The following is a 23,666-nucleotide window of genomic DNA, read 5'->3' as shown; positions in this document are numbered from 1 at the left end:
CTGTCCTTTTTTTTTTTTTTTTTTTTTTTTTTTTTTGGTTCTTTTTTTTCGGAGCTGGGGACCGAACCCAGGGCCTTGCGCTTCCTAGGTAAGCGCTCTACCACTGAGCTAAATCCCCAGCCCCTTCTCTGTCCTATTTTATTCCTTCATTACTCATCCTTCAGACCTGAAACAGCACTTCTTTCTGGATGTCCCTTTGGTGCCCATTATGTGTAGATGCTTCTCTGTATCATTCCCTATTAACAGAGCCCTCGTAATGGTTTTTTGTATATTTTCCTTTAACCACTAACATCTAACCTACTGTGTAGCAAGAAGCAGGAACTGAATGATGGCTGCTAACACAATACTATCTTCTCTATCAACATTATTTATCTATCTCAACCCTGACCCCAGGATCCAAAACCTCAAACAAGAATCCAGGATTGCTTGTGCCTGATACCTGGTGCCTCATGTAGTGCTGCTGGAAGGCATTGCCGTTTTTGAAGACTTTTAGGCAATACGGGCAGAGCAAATGCCGAGTGTCTTCATGGATCATCCGAAAATGGACATCTACCTCTGAGTAGAGGGAGGAGCGATATTGACACACCTGAGTTATGCAAGAAGGGAAATAAAAGTAAGAGTGAACAACTGGAGCCAGAACAAGAAATAACGACAAAGATAGCGGAGCTTTCTTAAACACACAGACATCATTGTTCTTTGCAATGGAGATCTGTGGAGATGGCAAAGTTAGCTGTGATGGAGACAAAGGACAGCAGCATCTGAGAACAGCCCATTTCCCAAGGAAATAAAAAAGCATCTGCATCCCGGCAGGGAAGCTTGGGAGATAGCAGCCCCTTGTCTGGCTTTATTTTCTAGGAAGTCCTAACTAAGTGTTATTTATTACTCTTCCCACATCTCCTCAGAGTGCTAAATGGAAGGTCCACAGTGGGTATTTAGGAATATCCACTAGTGGATTCTTTACAATCAGTTTGAAAACAAAATGGTTAAAATGCTCTGAAGAAAAAGGCATTACCTGACAAACATAAGGCATCTCTCCAGGCTTGTGGGTGTCTTTCATATGCTGGAGAAACAAGGGCTCGCTTTCAAAGGCCCACTCACAGATCTTGCACTTGGCTGGAAGAAAAATAATTGAGGCATGCACCTAGATGTTGATCAGACCTCTCAAGATCTACCAACACATCACACCTGCACACTGCGTCTGCTCTGACGTTTGTGCTGCTGATGACAATTAATGTCCCTATGTCTAACTCAGCCGTTTAAAGCAAAGCTCTAGTCTAGACTGTGACCTAGTTCCACTTTAAACCAGACATTCCCTCTTTGCTCTGAGATCACATTCTCTTTCTGCCCATTTCCTATCTCTTCTCTCAGTCATACCCACTGTTGTCACTATGCAGTGACCTACAACTATCACGTCTGTTATTATAGACAAAAATGTGGCAGAACCCTTTAAGACTGACCACTGCTCATCAGCTTCCAATATAGCTACAGCATGGACCCCTCACTGCTGAGTGAGTTCTTTCAAAATAATACATGACTTTAAGCCTATACTTAGGAACAAAGATTCTCATTTATAAATAATCCATAAATATCTACTGACTGTCCATGAAGTACAAGGAAGAATTTGTTCTGAAAAGACTGACAAACACTAAGGGATGTTTGCTTTTTTGTTTTGGGGACAGGGTCTTACTACACAGCCCTGTATGGCCTGGAACAGATAACCTGGAACTCAGGTATCATTCTGCCCCTGCCTCCCAAGCGCTGGTATTACTAGTGTGTCACCACATCCCTGTTATGTCACTTCTCTTTTTGTATGAACAGATTCAAGATAATTAACTCAGAAATTGGCCAATTTGTCAAGCTTGATTAGAAGGATACAATTCTAAATTTTTGGTAAAATTTTTAATTGCTTCATATTTTGAATTATAAAGTATGGCTAGCAAAAGAGCCATATTTTTGTTTTCCTTTGTTCACTGGTCTTCCAGGTTTCTGCAAATATGGGACATTATAGACTTAAAAGTTTTAAGTATTTATTAGACAGTGGCCCACCCTTTGAATCTTTCCCTTTCCTATATTTAAAGCTCTAAAAGTTTATCACCACTTTTTGTGAAACCTGGACACAAAACCTTTCTCTCTATTGTAATTATCTTACCCATAACGGCTATCATATAAGGCATGTTTGAAATATTATCTTATTTTGAGATAGGATCTTACTATGTAGCCCAGGCTTGCCTTAAACTAAGTGACCTTCCTACTTCTCTCTCCAAAGTGATGAAATTACAGAAATGAACCTATAAGTTGACATATGTCTTATTCTACACACTATAATTATTTAAGCTCCTATACTTAATTTTTTTTTTTTTCCGGAGCTGGGGACCGAACCCAGGGCCTTGTGCTTGCTAGGCAAGCGCTCTACCACTGAGCTAAATCCCCAACCCCAGCTCCTATACTTAAGATAATTTGCATTTTCAACAAAACTGGAAATCCTTTTAGGAGATTAGAAATATTCTGAATAGGAAGGGAGAGATGGTTCAGTGGTTAAAGTGTTTACTGCTTTTTGCAAAGAACAGGAGAGTTCAGTTCCCAGCATCCACACTGGGCAGCTAGCTCACAAGCATTACTCCAGCTCTGGGGAAATCTGGGGCAAATAAAACCCTAAAAAGGGCAGAGGTGGTGCATGCCTTTATCACAGCATGGGGATGGGGGTGGAGAACGAACTGGGAGGCACAGGCAGGCAGATCTCTGAGTTGGAGCCCAGCCTGATCTACAGAGTGAGTTCTAGAACTGGGCAAGGGCTACACAAAAAAACTGTCTTGAAAAAACAAAAACAAACAAACAAACAAAAATGAAATCTGAACAGTGGGCTCACATCTCAAAATGTCAACTCAATAGAAATATACGTTTCACCCAGCACACAGGAGACAGATGTAGGTAGATTTTTGTGAGTTTGAGGCCAGCCTGGTCTACAGAGTGAGTCCAGAACAGCTAAGGGCTACACAGAGAAACCCCGTGTCACAAACAAACAAACAAACAAACAAACAAACAGGGAATGTATGTGTTAAGCAGACAACTTCCATTATTCTACGTTGGCCTGTAGTTCCTGTTTTGTAAGGTCTGTAACTAACATTCTCTAGCTCATCACCTATTATCATGGACGAGACTGATTTAATAGCAAAGTACTTTAAAATCATGCTTGTTAGAAAACAGAGAAAGGTACTCCTCCAATACTGTTATCTGGGTATGCGCTCTCTGCTAGTGCCATTTAGTAAGTGAAGAAAACATAGAACCCACCCCTGCACTGGGGTCTGAGTTTTCGAACTTACTAGTTGATTCATAGGGACTATGAACATTTTCCAAGTGGCACTGGAGCTGGAAAGGGGTGGAGAACTGGCGGTAACAGTGTTGGCAGATAGTATGACCATCCACCTCGCCATTCTGCTGATCAAGTTCTACGTGGTGCTTCATGTGGTTCATGAATCTGTAGCACAGCACAAAGAGAAAGCACAGAAAACTAAGTCAGCGTCTACGAGAGATATAACACAGTTATGAACAAATGTGACTTGCTCCTTTCCTCCAACTTCCTCCATTTGGGAGAGTCTTTTTCTGAGCCCAGAATGATAGTTCTTTACAAATTCTGTGCATGTATGTGTGTCTGCATGTAGGGTACATGCTCATACATACAAGTGCTGAAGGAGGCCACAGCTGAAGTCATAGACAATTGTGAATCACCTAATGTGGATGCTGGGACTTGAACTCAGGTCCTCTATATGAGCAGAATGCACTTTTAACTTTGGTACTCTCTCTCCAGCTCCCTATTAATAGGTACTTTCTTCTTCTTAAAAATAATTTATTTTTACTTTATATGCATTTGAGTTTTGCTTACATACATATCTCTCTCCATCCACCCATCTCTATACATGTGAAGGTGTCAGATCTGGGAGTTACAGACAGTTCTGAGCTGCCATGTGGGTGCTGGGAACTGAACTTGGATCCTCTGGAAGAACAGTCAGTGCTCTTAACTATTGATTTATCTGTCCAGACCCCAGATAACAAGTTCTTCAAACTAAAAGAATGTTCTGTTCAAGAAGACTGGTGTTCCTTATTCAAACTTAAAGGTGTCTCCTATTACTGTATTTTAACAATATTTTCCACTATAAATTCTAACAAGACTGTCTCAAGTTGGGTAGTGGTGGCAAATGCCTTTAGTCCCAGCATTCAGGAGGAGAAGACAGATCTCTGAGTTCGAAGCCAGCCTGGTCCACAGAGTGAATTCTAGGACAGCCAGGGTCACAGAGAAACCCCATTTCAAAAAACCATAAAAAAAGAAATACTGCATCATAGTAAAAGAAAACCTTAACTGTGTAAGAACACTTGTGTACTTCTGTGCAGGTAACCATTTCTAAGGCTGTTTCAGGCTTACCGAATGTTGTTCTTTAGCCTCTTAGTACAATGAGGGCATCGGAAAGACGTGGCAACTTTAGGGAAGCTAGTTAGCTGGGCTGCTTTGCCCCCATCCCGTCCGTAGTAAAAGTCATCGACAAGCATAATAAGCTTGGTCTGGACAGTGTCTCCCGCACTCTCACTTGGCTCTGGCACTTTGGTAGGAGGTGAGAGAGCAGGAATTGGTGTAGAGGAGGGTGTGGAAGTAACTGGGGCTGTCTTCTCAGGGGATGCAGGCTTTGCTGCTGATGGGACACTGGGCTCCGCATCGAGGGACTTGCCTTTCTTTTGGTACTCAACCATTTCAGGGCAGCAGTACTGTAAAAGAAAACAACATCATCATTCCATTTACCAGGAACTAGGATGAGCTCAATCCATCATGTCACCAACAGTATCTTGTGCTTTGTTCATGGAGATGGCAGAGGACATGTTGTTGGACCCTGAGATCTCATTTAAGCTACTCAGGCTAACCCGCTGGGTTCCCAAAACCCTTCTGCCTCAGCCTGCTGGGTAGCTGGGAATGCAGGCCTTCACCGGCACAACTGAGCTGGGTTTAAGGTAGTCTTCATCCAGCTTCCGTCTCGGTTTTTTCAGTAGCCCCCGAGTTTGCATCTCTCCTTTCTATGTCCACACAGCCAAGCACTACACCTCTTACTGCTCCCCTCCTGCCTATCTTGAGCCTTGTGCTAGCATCACTTGACTCTGAGCTTTCTAGAGAAAGAAGTTCCAACTGCTCCGTTTGGACTGATACCAGAAAAGTGCAAGACTACAAGTAAAACAGTGACAAGGTAACAGGTTTTCATACACTCCCAGTGAGAGTTAAAACGGAGCTGAGGGTTTAAACATTGCTTGAGGTCTTATCTAACAAACTTGCTGTCCTATGAGATCAGATCTATCATGTAAGTCTGTAAGTGCTCAATCACCTATTGGCAGTCTTTATACGCATTTTATCACAGTCCCAGTTTACACAGCCCTGTCTACAATAGAACAAAACAAAGAACAGCTTTCACAAGTTTCCAAGCCAGTTGAACCATCTGCTTTTCAAGATCCCAGTATCAGAAGAGAGAGCAGAGGCCACTTAAGCTGGATCCTTATCATGGGTGATATCACTTACACACATGTGACCTCTCAAAGCTTCAGTAACTCGGAACTGAGCATTACACCGTGGACATATTTTCCGTCCACCGTCCTGGAGGTCAAACACTGGGATGGAAGAGGTCACTGGAAGAAGGGAAAAGAATTGTTGAGATTAGTAGAGCATACAGTGGCAAGAATGCAGTCCCTGAGAAGAAAGCCAAGAGTAAAGAGCAAGCGTAAGAGATCCCTGTGTGAGACACAGTGCTCTTACTGCTCTCATCTAGGCTGGGGCTGGCAAGCTGAAGCTCAGAGACCACCTCAGCTCACGAGCTATTTTAACTCACAAGCTATTTTGACTCAAAAAAAAATTATAGTTTTTTTGGTTTGTTTTTAGGGAGAATCTTTGTATAATCTAGGTTAACAGTGAACTCATGATTAACCTGCCTCAAGGGCTGGGACAATAGCATGTTCCATGTACTTGGCTGACATTTTTCTTTTCTTTTTTTTTTTTTTTGGTTCTTTTTTTCGGAGCTGGGGACCGAACCCAGGGCCTTGCGCTTCCTAGGTAAGCGCTCTACCACTGAGCTAAATCCCCAGCCCCATTTTTCTTTTTTAAAACTGTAATGGAACTGAGCACGGTGATGCATACCTGTGAATTCAGTGCTTGGGAGAGGAACCATCTTGATCTATATATCTAGTTACAGACCATCTGGCCTACAAAGGGAGACCACATTTTAAAACAAAACTAATGTACCTAATTGTGACACTATGCTATACAGAAAGCAATACTCAGAGTGGAACTAGCTTGAAGTCTATATTTCAAGGGACTAAGTACATTCATGTTGGCTAATTTCTAGAACTTGTCTCAACTTATAAAACGGAAACTATTTTGGGGACAGTTTTACCTTAGACAGTGAGTGTCTCCTGTAGTTGTGAATTCCTGACCCTCCTGCCTACACATGCCAGGGACTAGGATCACAGATGTGTACTATTCCTGGCCTTTCTGACCAGGGTCTCCTTATGCAAACCTGGTTGGTCTGGACTTTTGACACCACCTCACAGAGCCTGTAACAATGCCTTTAAAGTTCTCCATGTTGTATTGTGTCAGAAATATACAAGTAACGTTTTATGGACTGAACAGGTTATATAGTTAGAACTATGCATGTGTACACAACAACTGATGAATCAAGAGACTGTAGTTTGTGTAAGAGTGGGGAGGGATATGTGGGAAGATTTGGAGGGAGGAAAGGGAAAGAAGATAACTAAAATATAGTCACAAAAATAAACAAAAAGAATTTCTGGAAAGAAAAAAAGACTTCCTCTCTAAGCCTAAGCAACACACTACTGTGTGAACAGAACACATGTGGATGGTGACTTAGGCTGTGTCACCTTTTGCCTATTGTGACTGACACTGCTATGAACACAGGTTTCGGGTTCCTGTTCTAGTCCCTGCTATCAATTCTTTTAATCTATGCTTAGAAGCAAACCTTCTAAAGTATATGAAAATTTAAAAAATTTTTTGGAGATCATACTATTTTTCACAGTATCAGTACAGTGTTATGTCCCTGCCAACAGTACACAGAATTCCCCTTTTCCTTGTGTGTGCAGAGAACGTGTGGGAGTCAGTTCTGTCCTTCAGTGTGGGTCCCAGAGATCAAACTCAGGCTGCTAGCCTTGGCAGGAAGCAGCTTTGCATGCCGAGCCGTCTTTTCTCCTGGCCCCTTTTGTTACTTTTTAACACAACTACAGGAGCTGGAAAGACGGCTCAGTTATTAAGAACACTGGCTGCTCTGGTTTCTCAAGCATTCGCATGGTGCTACATAGACATCTCTAACTCTGGTTCAGGAGACCTGACCCTCTTCTGGCTCGCATATGGAACTAGGCACACACATGACAGACAGACACATGTGAAGGCAACAGCCATACACAGCCATACACAGCCATACACAACCATACACAGCCATACACAACAACCATACACAACCATATACAACAACCATACACAACCATACACAGCCATACACAGCCATACACAACCATACACAGCCATACACAGCCATACACAACAACCATACACAATCATACACAGCCATACACAGCCATACACAACCATACAAAGCCATACACAGCCATACACAACCATACACAACAACCATACACAATCATACACAGCCATACACAGCCATACACAACCATACACAACAACCATACACAATCATACACAGCCATACACAGCCATACACAACCATACACAGCCATACACAGCCATACACAACCATACACAGCCATACACAGCCATACACAACCATACACAGCCATACACAACCATACACAGCCATACACAACAACCATACACAACCATACACAGCCATACACAACCATACACAGCCATACACAGCCATACACAGCCATACACAGCCATACACAACCATACACAACCATACACAACCACCATACACAACAAATGAGAAAAACCAAAGCAGAACCACAACTATAGTTTCCTTGTATTATATTCTGAATTATTCAACCTCAACTCACACATTTCAGGAAGAAAGAGGATAATCATTTGGCTAGATCAAGGCACTACTTTCTCATAATCTTAGATCCTCTCTGAAGAGATCTTCTTCCTAGTTACACCCCATCTTCTTCTTCAGTTAGCATACAAAGAAGTTTGTTATGGCATTTTCACGCACACCCAGTCTTGGTTGATTCTCTACCCATATCTGTTCCTTTCCTTTACCTACCCCCGCTCCTGCTTGCAACCCCAGGACTCCCCCTCCACTTCCTATCACATGGGTCTATTAATCTCTCTGCACCTCCCTGATTTCCACTACCTCTCTTCCCCCACCATTTGCACCTTTGTGGTTTCCTGGTCTGTCTACACTTACTCATACATAAATACACACTTATCCAAAACAGAACTCAGGATCCACGAGAAGGCACACACTATTGTCTTTCTGAGCTGATTTGGCTAGCTTAGTTGGCTTGCTTGCTTGTTTTCTGAGTGACTATTCTAATGGGTACTGATGGCACCCATTTCACCATGGTTTTTCTGTTTCCTCAAGGAGATTGATGCTGCTGGCCATCTGATGCTCATCAGGTATTTCCTGACCATCTTTAGAGAGGTGTCGTTCCCCTGCCACCTGCTGGGGATGGAACCCAGGGATCACACACACTGGGGAGGGATTCTATCATTGCTACTTCTCCATAAGCCCTCTTTGCCTCATTTTAAAAAAGCACTATTGTTGTTTTGTATTTTTTTCTTGAGATAAGGGTTATGTAACCCTGGCTGTTCTGGAACGTACTGTGCATGTAGACCAGGGTAGCTTCAAATTCAGAGATTTGCCTGCCTCTGCCTCACAAGTGCTGGCATTAAAAGTACAGGCCACCACAACAGGCACGACAATAAAAACTCAACATTTTGTGTGTTATACGCATGCCACAGCAGTGTGTGGACCCACTCCGTCACGCATGTTCTAGAGAGAACTCAAGTGGTCAGTGTGGTGGCAGCACTTTACCTGCTAAGCCACCACACCTGCTTTGCCTCGTCTGATGCATGCAAGCTTTACATTTCAAATGTAGCAATTTTTATTCTTGCCTGTGTTTTGGCATCCAAGAAACTGTTGTTAAATCTAATACTGTAAAGCTTCTTTCCTAGGCTCTCTTCCTAGGAATTCTGGGTTTGGTCAGTTGTCATGGCAGGACCTCACACGTGTACAGTAATCTTCATGCATGGCCTCCTGACTGCTAGATTACGATATACGCCATTATACTGTCCATTTATGTTTAGGAGAGGTTCTCAGCACTGCCTCCTAGACCCCTGCTCATACTGAGAACACAGCAATCCTTTTCTGGTCTCACAAGTAGCTAGGTCTATTTACAAGCATGTGTAACTGTGTCGACTTTTTTCTTTTCCTGTTTGTACATGGTATATACATACATATGTGTATTATGCATGTGTGGATATCTTACCTGTGGAGGACAGAGGTTAATAACTTCAGATCCCTTCCCCTTGCACGCTCCCAATTATTTCTGAGACAGGGTCTTTAACTAAACCTGATCGTCACTGCACTGTTTCGGCAACACTGACAGGCTTTATCACTCCCTTGGTGCTGAAGTCACAAGCATATGCCCCATGCTGGCTTTTATGTGGCACTGGGGATCTAGGTCAGGTGCTCATGCTTAGACGGCAAGCACTTTATTGACTAAGCTACCTCTCCTCATCCCCATTCTGAGTTGGCTGGGTTTTGTTTGTTTAGGATTCTTGAGACAGATTCTCACTGTGTAACCCAAGCTGCCTCACACTCACAAGCCCTTTCTTTTTCTCAGGCATCTGATGCGGAAATTACAGACATGCACCACCACATGCCAATTTCATGTGAAGCTCTCTTCTGAGTGTCACGGCTTCTGTGTTTGCCTGGGTTTTGATTTACCTAGGGTTTTTATTTTGCTGTTAAGACAGGTCTTCTGTATGTTGCCCTGGCAGGCCTACAACTCAGAGATACTTTGTCTCTCCATCCCAAGCACTGGGATTAAAGGCATTCACCACTATATCTGGCTTTCAATTAATTTTTACATTGCACAGAAAGTAAGAATTTCAAATTTTTGTGACTATCTAGTTTTTTCAATGTATTTAAAAAAATTCAACATTTTTTAATAGTTGAAATGAAACCAAAAGAAAAATGAGGCACATGAAAAGTATATAAAATTCTAAGTTCAGAGCCCATAAACACCTTTGGTGGAACAGAGTCCAGCTTTCAGCACCTTCCTACTGTCGGCAGCTGGTGTCTACAACACTTGGAGCGGAGAACGTGCTGGGCACAAAGCCTAGAACATTCACAGAAAGTCACCAGCTCCTGCTCTGGACCACTAAAAATCCTCAGATTCATATTCTCTATCTTCCTGAAACCCCTTTAGCACATCTCCACTTTAAACACTCTCCCCTCAGAGGTCCAAGAGATGGCTCAGTGCTTAAGAGCACCGGCTGCTTTTCCAGGGGTCCTGAGTTCAATCCAGCACCCATGTGGCAGCTCACAGCTGTCTGTAACTACAGTCCTAGGACATCCAATGTAATCTTCTAATGTGCAGATGGACATGAAGACAACACACCCACAAGCATAAAATACATCTTTAAAAGTACGAGTTACCCCAGAAAGTCCACTGTTCCTTCCACAGACTTCTTTCATCAACACATCCATGCCACTACCTGATCCCCAACGCTGCTGGTGCAGCTACATTTTCAATCTTTTACCACATTACCATTTCTGTAAAAACAAAGCACCTGCATCCTATTTATCCATTTCACAATAGTTTCAATGCAAGAAATGCTTTAGCAATGTTTTCTGCGTGACTGAATGGTGTTTCAGTCTCTCACATTACCTTTCATTGAAGATTCGGGTCCACTGGTTCTTTGAGCAGAACTGTTGTTGGACACCACCACTGGCCCAGGACTCTGGCCCAGGGAAGGGATAGTGTTAAGAGTATTCACCAACTTGGCCACTTCGTTGCTATTTTCACCTGTAACCCCAGGTCGCTTCACAGTGACAAAGCTGGCAATGCTCACTGCAGGTGGAGAGGGGAAGGAGGGAGCTACATTGACCAAGTGAAAATCATCTGTTTCCCACCCACTGCCCCATGCTGTTCTGCCGTCTCCTCGTCCACATCTCACCTAGTTTGGGATTCGAGGTCTGGTTGGGCTGGCCTGGAGGCTGACCAGCTAGCTGCCCCAATGCGGTTGGCTGTGTGGCAATGGGAGTAGTGGAGGTACTGGGGGTGGACTTGGTCTGCTGGGACTGGGACTGTGGGACAGTGCTTCGGATGGTGAGAGTAGCTGGGATGACGGTGGTAAAGGTGTTGGTGGTGGGCCTCACAGGCATTGTGGAGCCTGGCCTCACGGGGGTCATCTGAGAGAACACTTGTGGGACGCCAACTGTCGGCTTAACAAACTGTGTACCTGGGGCTTTTAAAAAAAGAGACAAAAAAAGTCCCAAACCTTCATCAGTGAGCTCACCTATAAAATATTTTCTTGCCTTTCCTAGAAATACAAGAACAGGAAAAAGTTACTCCCTAAACTGACTGAGTGACCACCAGAGATCACTAAGAGTAGCATCGATCTGAACATCTAAGAAAGCTGTAGCTGTCCGTCAAACAAAAGGAATTATCCAACGTTTCGTAAAGCAGCAGTCAGAAGAAATTCCCACCAACTCTTTTCAGATGCCCTGCACACACTCTTTTTTACAGTAGCTTGGCCTCCATATTAGAAGTGGGAAAAGATTGGGTATATGCAGGCCAAAGGGCAGACTTGGTCCTTAAAGTCTTTTTTCAGAATTCTAAAAGAATTTTCCATTTTCTTCTGTATACTCAAATAGGACAGGCAGTCTACTCTACCTCAATGTCCCAAAGGTTGACCTTTTTCTAGAACTACTGTAGACAATCCCAGGGAAAAACATTTAGAGAACCTCAGAATGTTAGAGACATCTCATCAGATTTATGCCTTAAATGCCCTGATGGCTCTCAAACAACAACAAAGGAAACAAAAGAACAACAACAACAACAAAAAAAAAAAACAAACAAAATGCTTTGGAAAGCCAACCACAGAAGCCCCTTATTGTCCTTGTATTTATCTGAGTGTGTGTATGTGTATATGTGTGAGGGGTGGGGGGTGGGGGTGGCATGCATACCACAGTGTGCAAGTGGAGTCAGAGCAAACCAAGTGGGAACTGGTTCTTTCCATCATGTGGCCTCTAGGGAGTGAACACAGGTCCATTTAGCCCTGAGACACCTACTGGTCCTAAGGACTGTTTACACAAATAAAGTTACTCTCTTTTTGAGCCAAACTGTAGAAAACCTAATAGGTAAGCATTGTGATTTGGGGGGAAATTACAAGAATCTTCTTTTGGTACTGAAAAATTGACCCCAAGGCCTCAAGCAATGCTAAAAATGCTATAACTCCAGCCCCAAGATTCTTTTTTTTTTCTTGGTTCTTTTTTTCGGAGCTGGGGACAGAACCCAGGGCCTTGCGCTTCCTAGGCAAGCGCTCTACCACTGAGCTAAATCCCCAACCCCCCAAGATTCTTTAATATTCCATTATATGGTCAATGGTAGTATTATCTTCAAAACATCTATCATTTACTTAATTTATATCTAAAATTCCCCCAACCTCTGCCTTAGCTTGTTTATTTCTTGAGACAAGACTTGGCCTTAAATTCACAGTAATCCTCCTGCTTCAACCTCCTGAATGTTGGATTCCAGGAGTGTGTCACCATACCTAGTGGCATATAGAAAACCTATGCTTTACAGTTAAAGAAAAATTCAATTTATAATCCTATCCCATAAGTGAGTAAATGTATGGGGAGCATTAGATTTGTGGGTTTGCATTAACAATATTCTTTCAGGATAACAAACAAGAGCTGACCTCATCAGCAGATACTGTTTGACTAAATAAGACTTATTTTACCTCATGAATGGTGGTGAAAAGTTAAATGTAAAACTAAAATTACCACCTGACTAAAGTTCAGACTTTTTAAAATTGGACTTAAATTGTTAACATGGTATTTTAAAATTCTGTTTAAATACATACTTCCAAATGACCGAGACTATTTTGAAACAATAAGAGTAAGTATCTGGATGCCAGGTTGTAAACATGTCCTTACCTGGGACCAGTGTAATTGGTCTGACTGTTTGGCCTTGCTGTACATTCAGCACGATCCCAACCTGGTTCATGGCATTCTGTACAGGGCGAACATTCCTTACAGGGAATCCCTGTATCAAAAAGAAAAATGACCTTTAATACAGACCAACTAGCCAGACACTGACTACAATATGACTGACAGCTCCACAGTCTTACCTAGCAGCTCTCTCTAGAATCACAGCTTTCAAATGACTGAAATGGAGAATTTTAGGAAATTATGGCATGCTAGGTTTTTATGGGGTGTTTTTTGTCCTTTGTTTTTGCCTTGAGACGGGTCTTGCTATGTATCTTAGGCTGCCCCCAAACTCCTAATTCTGTTGGCAAATATCTTTGGGGTATTTTTGTTCTGTTTTTTTGAGACAGGGCTTTATATAGCCCAGGTTGGCCTTAAACTTGCTATGGAGCCCAGGCAAGCCTTGAATTTATGACAATTTTCTGCTTCATTCTAAAAGCTGGGGTTATAAGCATGTAACACCACACCCAGAGTGCTTAGCAAACTAAAGAAGCAAAAGCAACAAAACTATGCATCCATACACTGTGCTTTGAAGGGAAGAAAAATCACTAATAGTATTTAATCTAGTATTCCGACAGATAAATCACCTTTTTTTAAAAATATGTTGCTCTCAAGCCCACTTCAAAGGCCACAAACCTCTGGTAACTACAAAGGCAGAAAGAAGCATGTGCCTCTTAAATTCCACCCAGATTTGGGCTTTCAACTGACAACCGGTATACTGTATGGCAGAGCCTTCCTTCAAAGACCACTTATTTTATACATGTATTTAAAAGTCAATGAATTCACCCTAGGGGATAGAAGCAGCCCAGGCAAAAGTTATCCCTTGCAAGGCAAATGTGAAGGCTTCAGGTTTTTTTCCCCTTAAGATGTGTATGACTGTGCACGTATGTATGTGCACCACAGGGATGCCTGGTGTCTGTGGAGGTCAGAAGGCATCAAGCCTTCTGAAAGTGAAGTTACAGACACAGCTACGAGCTGACATGTAGGTGCTGGGAATTGAACCTGGGTTCTCTGCTAGAACAACAAATGTTCTTGATGGTTAAGCCGTCTCTCCAGCCCTGAGTGAAGCCTTTCTAATTCTAACTTTCCTGATGATTTCTGCTCAGACTTTCAACTCAACAGACCTCTCAGGTGCATGGACAGGCAATATCATGTAGCCATAATGCTATGCTGAGCATTCCACAAGGCAGAATTCCATGAAACAGTACGGAGAACCTCAGTTCAACAGACAGAACTCTAACAATGATAAAGATCGTGTCCAAGGCAGAGCCTCTGCAGGCTCACCGTCTATCTCCCCAAACAGACCTAGAAGTCGAAGCCCCACTCACCTGGGTAGTGATGAAGATAGGTTGTGAGGCCACAGGGGAGCTAGTCACATGATTGGCATTCTGCATGACCTGGACAGGTCTCAATACTGGTTGAGTAACCATTGTTCCCAGACCCGGTGTTGGATTTTGGGTCAAGATGAGTGGTTGTCCACCTTGCTGGACCAAAGTATTACCAGCTAAAAAGCAAAAGGCAGGCAAAACAAAGGGAAACAGAACATGAAAGGGATGTTAGAAACAATGCTAAACTTGTATTCATAAAAACATTATTATCTCAGTTAAGAATTAGTGTCTCAAATATCAAAATTACTTAACTGCTACTACTCACTTCAGGCTTAATGTCACTAAACTCACAATTTAAGCTTCACTCAACTCTACAACTAACAGAATACAAGCTCACTAACCCTCCCGTGCCTGGCCCAAGGCTGAGAGGCACCAGTTCCTATCTTCAGACTAATGAGTTAAGTCATCACACACTTCTCCCCAGTCAGCAGAGCCAAAAAAGGTAAGACTTTCCAAATTTAAAGTAAAATCTTTTTGTAAGAAAGTAATTTGTTGTTGGCTAACCCCCTTTTAAACTTTCCTTTTTTACATTTGCTTAGTGTGTGTGTGTGTGTGTGTGTGTGTGTGTGTGAGAGAGAGAGAGAGAGAGAGAGAGAGAGAGAGAGAAGCAGCTCTCAGGTACTCAAGCTTAGTGGCAGCAGGTGCCCTTTACTCACTCCCTGAACCATCTCACCAGCCCTAAACCACTTTGTTGTTGTTTGAGAAAGGTTCACATTTAGTTTGATCCAAAATAACACGAGACATTCTTCTACAGGAAATAGCAACTGTGGTGGTTTGGGTGAGAATGGCTCCTGTAAGCTGTTATGTTTGAGTGCTTGGGCTGCAGTTAATGGAGCAGCTGGAGAAAGAATGGGATATGTGGCCTTATTGGAGGAGATGTTTTCTGAGACAGCCTTGTTATAGCCCAGGCTGGCTCCAAACCCAGCCAATACTCTCAACCCACCTTCCTGAGTACAGGCTGTATATGCACATTTATATCCAGTGCTCACTGTAGCTCTGTACAAATGAAACTTCAATGTATCTTTTTTATAATCTACTGTAAATATGCTAATCAAATAATGGTTATCAAAAGTGTTACAAAAGGCTGGAAACGTAGCATAGTTGGCAGAGTGCTTGTCCAGCACACATGAGGCCTTTGCTTCAAACCCCAGCACTGCACAAGGCAGGCTTGCAGTGCATGCCTGTGATCCTGATATCAGGACAGTAAGCCTCTCAAGACCATCCTTGTTAGTTTGAAGCCAACCATGAGAACAGTACACCAAGGCTCAAAACCAAAACAAACCAAAGTGTGTGTGTGCGCACACGAGTGCAAGGATGCGTGCGTGCGTGTAAATCTAGCACTTAAGAAATAGAGGCAATCCAAGGCTAGCCTCAGTGAAATAGGAAGTTCAAGGCTAGCCTGAGCTTCAAACCTGCCTCAAAAACAAAATAGAAGGCAAAAGACAGAGAGTTGGCTCCGCAGTTAAGGTTCGGGTTAAAGTTAGCTAAGAGCATTTGCTGCTCTTGCAGAGGATGTGGGTTCAATGCCCATTGCAACATCTGTAATTCCTGTTTACCCTCTTCTGACCTACAATGGCTCCAGGCACACACAGGGTGTACAGACACATGTGCAGGCAAAATACTGATATACATAAAATAAGTAAACTAATTTAAAAAGCAAAACAGCCAGGCATGGGAGCACACATTTTTATTCCCATTATCTGGGAGGCAGAGGCAGAGGTAGATAAATCTCTCTGAGTTCCAGACCAGTCTAGTCTACAGAGTGAATTCTTAGCCAGAGTTACAGGGTAAGACCCTATCTAAAACAAACAATAAGACAATTAAAGTAATAAGTAACTATCAAAATGATAAAGTACTCACTACATATTACAAGATAAATAAAAGCAGGGGAAATATGGTCTATATGATTCTATTTTTATAAAAAAAGTGCAGAAAAAACTGTTTGCATAAATGAATTATAGTCATTCCATGAGATAGGACAGTTAACCTTCCACCCATTTTGACTTTGTTGCCTAGATTTTCTCTGTTTTTCCTCTCTCCTAAAGTTCTTTAAGACAGGTCTTGCTATATAGCAGACTAGCTTTGAACTCACAATCCTGAGTACTATGATCACAGGCATGTACACCTTGCCCTGTTTCTAGCATTTTCTATAATGCACATATTTTTATTGTGTGTATGCATGTGAATGCACGTATGCATGCTGGTGGAGGGCAGTGATTAGCCTCGGGTGCTGTCTGCCTCATTTTGGCTTTGGTTTTAGACAAAGTCTTTCACTAACCTAGAGCTGGATGAGAAGGCTAGGCTGGACACTGAACTCCAAAGATCTACCTCTTTCCACCTCCTTGGTACCCAAGACTTTACATGGGTCCTGGGAATCTAACGTCCTTATGCTTGTGTGGCGAGCACTTTAATGAGTAAGCCATTTCTCCAGCTCCTGTTCTTCTTTTTCTATGACAGTGTTGCATGAAGCTCAGGATGACTTCAAATTCGCTATGTAACCAAGGATGACCTTTAACTTCTGATGTTCCTGCCAACTTGTGGAATGCTAGATTAGATGGATGTGCTACACCACCATTTAGGTGGTGCTGGGGACCTAACCCAGAGCTTTGTGCATGCATTCTAAGTGAACTACATCCCCAGCCCCACATAACATTCTTACAACAATAAATTTTATTTCTAAAGGAAACAAAATCCCTCTTTAGACAGACAAAGCAGAAGGAGCCAAGTTTAGGGCCAGCCTTGGCGGTTTAGCTAGATTCTACCTCAAAATAAACACTTAAAAGGGGGCTGGAAATGAGAATATAGCTCAGTGCTAGAGTGTTCATTTACCTCAGCAAGAGTGAGGCCTTATATTCAATTCCCCGTGTGTGTGTATGTGTGTGTGTGTGGGGGGGGGGGATGACACACAGCATGACAAAGACAACTATGTTCACTCAGTTCCTAATAACGCACACACACAAACAAATCCAGCCCCCACCCCAAACCAACCAAACAAAAACACTGAGCACATGGTGGGAGATGCCTTTTTCACATTCAGAAGGCAGAGGCAGGTGGATCTCTGCAGTTTTGAGAAGAGCCTGGTCTACATGCCAAGTTCCAGGCCATCCAGAGCTATATACAAAGACCCAATCTCAAAAAAGCAACAAATAAAGTTCTTGTAGCAATACAATGAGGCTATGAAAGTATCTGTTGCTCTGAATCCTAAAATGCAAACTATCAGGAATCATCCTCAGTATGCAGAAAGTTATTGATCATGGAACAGAAGTTGAGAATTGGTGGTACAGGTAGAGATCAAGAGTCCAAGGCTAGGGCTGGACAGATGGCTCAGTAGTTTAAAGAGCATATTTTGTTCTTACAAAGAACTCAGGTTCCATTCCTAGCACACTCATGGCACCTCACAACCATCTGTAATTCCAGTTCCAGGGGCCCCAACACCCTCAGCAGGCATTAGACATGTAAGTGGCACATAGACATTTATGTAGGCAAAGCACCTATACACATATTTAAAAAAAACAAACAAACAAACTGAGTAATTGGCCAGCCTGGGCTACATGAGACCCTGCTTTAAAACAGCAAACCAACTGTACTTTCTCTGACCAAGAAAATGCCCTGAAAATGCTCTTCTTTCACCATTTCATTCTAGCAGAAACAACTTTTCTCCTTTATACCGAGGAGCCAACAACATCCAATAAATCTCTCAAAGCAAATAAACACCACAAAGCTGCCTAGAAAAACTCTGAACCATATGAACAGGATGCCTCTGAACTAAAGAGAGTATGCGCGTCTGTGTATGCTTGCATTCATTTGCGAGTGCAAGCGTGCAAACAAAACCAACCAACCAACAGCCCCAGATCTCTAGAACAGTTAGCAATGTCGAGCTCATCTTCCCAGAAGTTACCAGCAGCAACAATCTGCTGACCTGACTCAATCCAGCACTGACTGAAGGGACAGTGTCATCTGCAGCGCTCCTTCCACAGCAAACAGTTCCAAAGAGACCTCCAGCTAGCACAGCCATGGGAACAGGAACAGCTAGCTGTGAGGTCATTTTTTATTCTCTCATGCCTCTATCCCAGAATGCTTTCCCAATAATCCCACTTACCATTGTTGTTGGCAATTAGTGTAACAAGAGTCTTCTTTGTACTGTCGCTGTTCTGTGCCCCACTGCTACTAACAGTAGTGGATGTAGAGAGGTGCCCAGCCACAGAAGCATGGGCAGCAATGGGCACTGGAGCTGAGACTGGCTGCTGGCTCACAGAAACTGTGGGGAAGGGAAGGCACAGTCACTTGGAGACAGGGACAGGTGACGCTAAAGGATTCTGCTTTAACTGATTCCTTTGTGTTTCAACAGCCAAAAAAGTTTCTTACTTCATTCAAAATTCCAACTGTTGATTTCTCCTCCTAATGTCCCTCAGACTACTATCACTTAGTTGCAATCTCTTTGGTCTTTGTGTCTTCTCCTGTTGCTCTGTTAACTACCCTGACATGGGTCACAATTTCAGATTACAGTCCCTCATTATGGGGAACTCAAGGTTGCAAGGGCTTGAAGCTACTCATCACATTATACCAAGCCAAGGACAAAGAACATGAATGCATGCTCGCACGCATGCTAGCACTCGGCTTACTCCACTCCTAAACAGTTCAGAATCTTCTTCCGAGGGAATGGTGCTACCCACAAGAGGTTAAGACTTCTGACATCAGTGGAATATAACTAAGATAATCCTCTTGGACACAGTCATGTCCAAGGCCATCCTAATCTAGTCTCTGGTGACTCTAGCTTGTGACAATTTGACAAGTAAAATTATTCAGCCCACAATCTTTGCCTTATATTTCCTGGTTAATTAAGTCAAGTCACTGCAGGGCTGAGAGATGGATTAGTGGCTGGATCCATCTTTGTTGATGAATCAACAGAGAATACTGGCTTCCAGAGGACCCAGGTTTAATTCCCAGCTCATACATGACAGCTACAGCTCTCTGTAACTTCATTCTAGAGGATGCAGTGCCATCTTTGGGGCACTGTGCACACCATGTACGCATGTGGTACCCATATGTTTGTTTGTTTAAATCTCAACAGTTAGGTCACCAACCTCTGAGGCAGGACTTGAATGTTTTGCTTTCTATAGCACTCGCGTATTTTTAGGTCTCCCAGATTTACTATTACCACTACTAGGATTTATAGTCCTTCATAATAAGCCACCTATACTGTGTCCTTCTTTAACCTAAAGCAAAGCTGTCTTTGGGTCTCAAGGAAAGACAAAAAAACAAAAGCAAAACAAAGCAAACAGCAACTGGTACAACTTAGTAGAAAACACCCACTTTGTAAATTCAGGGCAATAGAATTTTACCCCGTATCACTGACAAAATAAAGTGAAACAAATCTTAATTATAAACCAGCCACTAAGAAAGACACAAAACAATGTTTTCTCAGCTCATAAAGGACACCAAATTCAAGGAAGACAAAAAGTGCACTGACCAGGGACACAGACCAGCTCTGACACACCCTGCTTAGCATCAGTTAATCCAATCTCTCAATGCTTCAGCAAATTCAACAGTATTTTACAAATGTCACGAAGCAGCAGATACATGTTACAGCATGGAAACGAGGGTAATACCAACGCCATAAAAAGACAGCCCTATATATTCATCTTCCCTCCCTGCCTCCCTCCCTCCCTAACACACACACACACACACACACACACACACACACACACACACACAGAGCACGCAAGTGAGAGCGGAAGTGCGTGCGCACTCGCACAGGGTCTCACTCTATAACCCCTAGTTGGCCTGGAACTCATGTACCTGCAAGCCTGAGGCACTCTGTGTCAAGCCTCCTAAGAGTTGGAATTATAGGTGTGAACCACGATGGCTCTCTCTGGTTTCTTTTTTTGATACAAGGTCTCATGCATCACAGGCTAGTTTCAAACCCTGTTGTACAACAAAAATGACCTTGTGTTTGTGATTCCCCTGCCTCCACCTCCACTGCTTAGATTCCAGGTATGTCCCACCATCCCTAGCTTGTGTGGCGCTGGAGACAGAGCCTAGGCAAACACTACATAACTGAACAACACCCCATCCCTCTCTCTGGAGTCGTAAGCTCTTTATACCACACATTCTTCATAATGCAATATAATTAGTATAAACAAGCTAAGAACAAAGGAGCTTTAGTTACCGGGAGTAGTTTTATCCACTGAATTGTAATCTTCAACTACAGAGTCCTCAATGACATCACTGATTTTCTGCCATGGCTCCAGTTCTTCCTCCTCACATTCCATAAAAAGGTCGGTGTCCGCCATACTACAAGAAAAATAAAGTTAGTAAGATAGTGACCTAGAGATCCTGAGCTCCATAGAGACATCACCGGGGCAAGTGAGAGCCAGACAGGCACTGGGCAACTCTGTGCCTCGCGGAGGAAAATCAACTAAACATGGGCAAAGGAGATCCTAAGAAGCCGAGAGGCAAAATGTCCTCATATGCATTCTTTGTGCAAACCTGCCGGGAGGAGCACAAGAAGAAGCACCCGGATGCTTCTGTCGACTTCTCAGAGTTCTCCAAGAAGTGCGCAGAGAGGTGGAAGACCATGTCTGCTAAAGGGGAAATTTGAAGATATGGCAAAGGCTGACAAGGCTCGTTATGAAAGAGAAATGAGGGGGTTGGGGATTTAGCTCAGTGGTAGAGCGCTTGCCTAGCAAGCGCAAGGCCCTGGGTTCGGTCCCCAGCTCCGAAAAAAAGAAAAAAAAAAAAAAAAAAAAAAAAGAAAAAAGAAAGAGAAATGAAAACCTACATCCCCCAAAAGGGGAGACCAAAGAGAAGTTCAAGACCCCAGTGCACCCAAGGGGCCTCCTTCAACCTTCTTCTTGTTCTGTTCTGAGTACCGCCCAAAAATCAAAGGCGAGCATCCTGGCTTATCCATTGGTGATGTTGCAAAGAAACTAGGAGCGATGTGGACCAACACTGCCGCGGATGACAAGCAGCCCTATGGGAAGATGGCCGCCAAGCTGAAGGAGAAGTACGAGAAGGATATTGCTGCCTACAGAGCTAAAGGAAAAGCAGCGAAAAAGTGGGTGGTCACAGCTGAAAAGAGCAAGAAAAAGAAGGAAGAGGATGAGGAGGATGAGGAAGAGGAAGAGGATGAGGAGGATGAGGAGGAGGAAGAGAATGAGGAGGATGAGGATGAGGAAGAGGATGAGGAGGATGAAGAGGATGAGGAGGACGACGAGGAGGAAGAGGATGAGGAGGATGAGGAAGGGGATGAGGATGAGGATGAGGAAGAGGAGGATGAGGAAGAGGAAGAGGATGAGGAGGATGAGGAGGAAGAGGATGAGGAGGATGAGGAGGATGAGGAGGATGAGGAGGATGAGGATGAGGAGGATGAGGAGGATGAGGAAGAGGAAGACAAAGATGAAAAATAAGTTGGTTCTAGAAGTTTTTTCCTTGTCTGTGTAAGATGTTTTTAAACTGTACAGTGTTTTTTTTTTAATAGTTAACACACTACTGAATGCATCTTTAGATAGCCCTGTCCTGGTGGTATTTTCATTACCTTGACTGGTACAGTCTTGGGGGTATAAACTAACATGGAAATTTAAAGCAGGTGCTTATTGGTGCACAGCACAAGTTAGTTATATATGGGGACAGTACTTTCATCTTAGTTATGCAGCTTATAGATAGATAACTGTTGTTCTGTTAACTGAATACCACTCTATAATTGCAAAAAAAGAAAAAATAGTGACCTAGAATTGGAGAAATAGTTTTACACTAAATATTAAATATTTACTTGTTTGAAAAGGGATCCCACTGTGTAAAATAGGCTGGCCTGGCTATAAAAGTTGAAGGTGCAAACCTGAGAGGGTCAGGGTGAAGTACATGCAACGGTACTGCAAGAACAGGGCTGGAACTGCTGTGTCCATTAGAGTTTCCATAACTACTGACACTTTTAGCATTACTTTATTATTGTATACACGTATGTGTGCTATGTAGCACATATAAGGAGGTTAGAGGACAACCTGCAGGAATTGATTCTCTCCAACCAGATAGGTCTCAGGAATCAAACTCAAGTTGTCAGGCACGGCAGCAGCACTTTTATCTGAGCCAGCCAGCCCAATACTTTTTATTTATTTATTGAGATTCACTACATAAATCTAGTTGGCCTTGAACTTTTTATGGCCTTGAACTCACAGAAAGCTACATGCTTCAGTTTCCTGAGAGAGGAATTAAAGGCAGCAGTGGTTGAAGGGGACAAGCAGGGAAGAGTTAGGAAGATGAGAAGAGCCTGAGTTAAGAGCCCAGAACCAACTACAAAACAAAACCCACAAATCAAAAAGCAAACAAACAAGACACTAAGTGAGGTGGTAAGGTACTTTTAATCAAAGTACTGCAGAAGGAAGGGAATGGGCTGATTCTGAGACCTCACTGAGTGGCCAACCTAGACTGGCTAAAACAGCAATCAAGGTCAGTGAGGACCTTGTCTGTGGAAAGCAACAAAGGAAATCCCTAACATCAACTTTTGGCCTTACACACACACACACACACACACACACACACACACACACACACACACACGCACGCACGCACGCACGCACGCACGCACGCACGCACGCACGCACTCTCTCTCTCACACACACACACAATCACACATACAATCTCTCACATACAACATTCAACATATATTACATTCTCTCATACACTCTCACATATATTTACACAAATTTTGTTGGAAAATTCCACAATGAAGCCTAATACTGTAAAAGCTAATTTTATAATACTTCTAACAATGTGTTTTGTACAGAGCTTGCCAGCACGTACAATGGTCTCCAGCATACACACAAATTAAACTGTGTTAAGATACTATTTAGTGACTGTGATGTTTAGGGTCTTTGGTTGGTGGTGTTTTGTTCTCACTACATAGCTCTGGAAATCGATTGGTAGACCACGGTGGCCTTGCCTCCCAAGTTAATGTCTGACACACTGGTGTTATTTTGTTTTGGTTTTCCTGAGACAGGGTCTCTCTATGTAGCCCTAGATGTCCTAGAACTCACTATGTACACCAGTCTGTCTGTGAACTCAA

General features: G+C 43.0%; 1 protein-coding gene and 1 pseudogene across 10 annotated transcripts in view; one reads left to right on the top strand and one right to left on the bottom strand.

Annotated features, from left to right (window-relative positions):
• Nucleotides 1–23,666, bottom strand: part of Pogz (pogo transposable element derived with ZNF domain) — a 44,786-nt gene that overhangs the window by 6,980 nt on the left and 14,140 nt on the right. The window contains exons 2-12 of one of the 9 annotated variants that reach the window (XM_087624023.1): nucleotides 20,775–20,899; nucleotides 18,705–18,863; nucleotides 14,546–14,721; nucleotides 13,167–13,275; nucleotides 11,183–11,473; nucleotides 10,894–11,103; nucleotides 5,552–5,658; nucleotides 4,418–4,755; nucleotides 3,321–3,475; nucleotides 1,013–1,113; nucleotides 440–586 (exon numbers count right to left, since the gene is read on the bottom strand). In XM_087624023.1, coding sequence (XP_087480149.1) covers nucleotides 440–586; nucleotides 1,013–1,113; nucleotides 3,321–3,475; nucleotides 4,418–4,755; nucleotides 5,552–5,658; nucleotides 10,894–11,103; nucleotides 11,183–11,473; nucleotides 13,167–13,275; nucleotides 14,546–14,721; nucleotides 18,705–18,863; nucleotides 20,775–20,898 — 1,917 coding nt within the window. In that variant the 5' untranslated portion in view covers nucleotide 20,899. 9 annotated transcript variants of the gene reach the window in all.
• LOC147996409 (high mobility group protein B1 pseudogene) lies at nucleotides 21,395–23,647 on the top strand (annotated as a pseudogene). The gene has a single exon (XR_015676500.1). The product of XR_015676500.1 is annotated as a high mobility group protein B1 pseudogene (transcript).

Source organism: Rattus norvegicus, chromosome 2 (genome assembly GCF_021556685.1).
Source record: "Rattus norvegicus strain SHRSP/BbbUtx chromosome 2, alternate assembly SHRSP_T2T, whole genome shotgun sequence".
NCBI classification, from domain to species: Eukaryota; Metazoa; Chordata; class Mammalia; order Rodentia; family Muridae; genus Rattus; species Rattus norvegicus.
The sequence above is the reverse complement of the archived record's forward strand: the minus strand, read 5'-3'. Positions and strand labels throughout refer to the sequence as shown.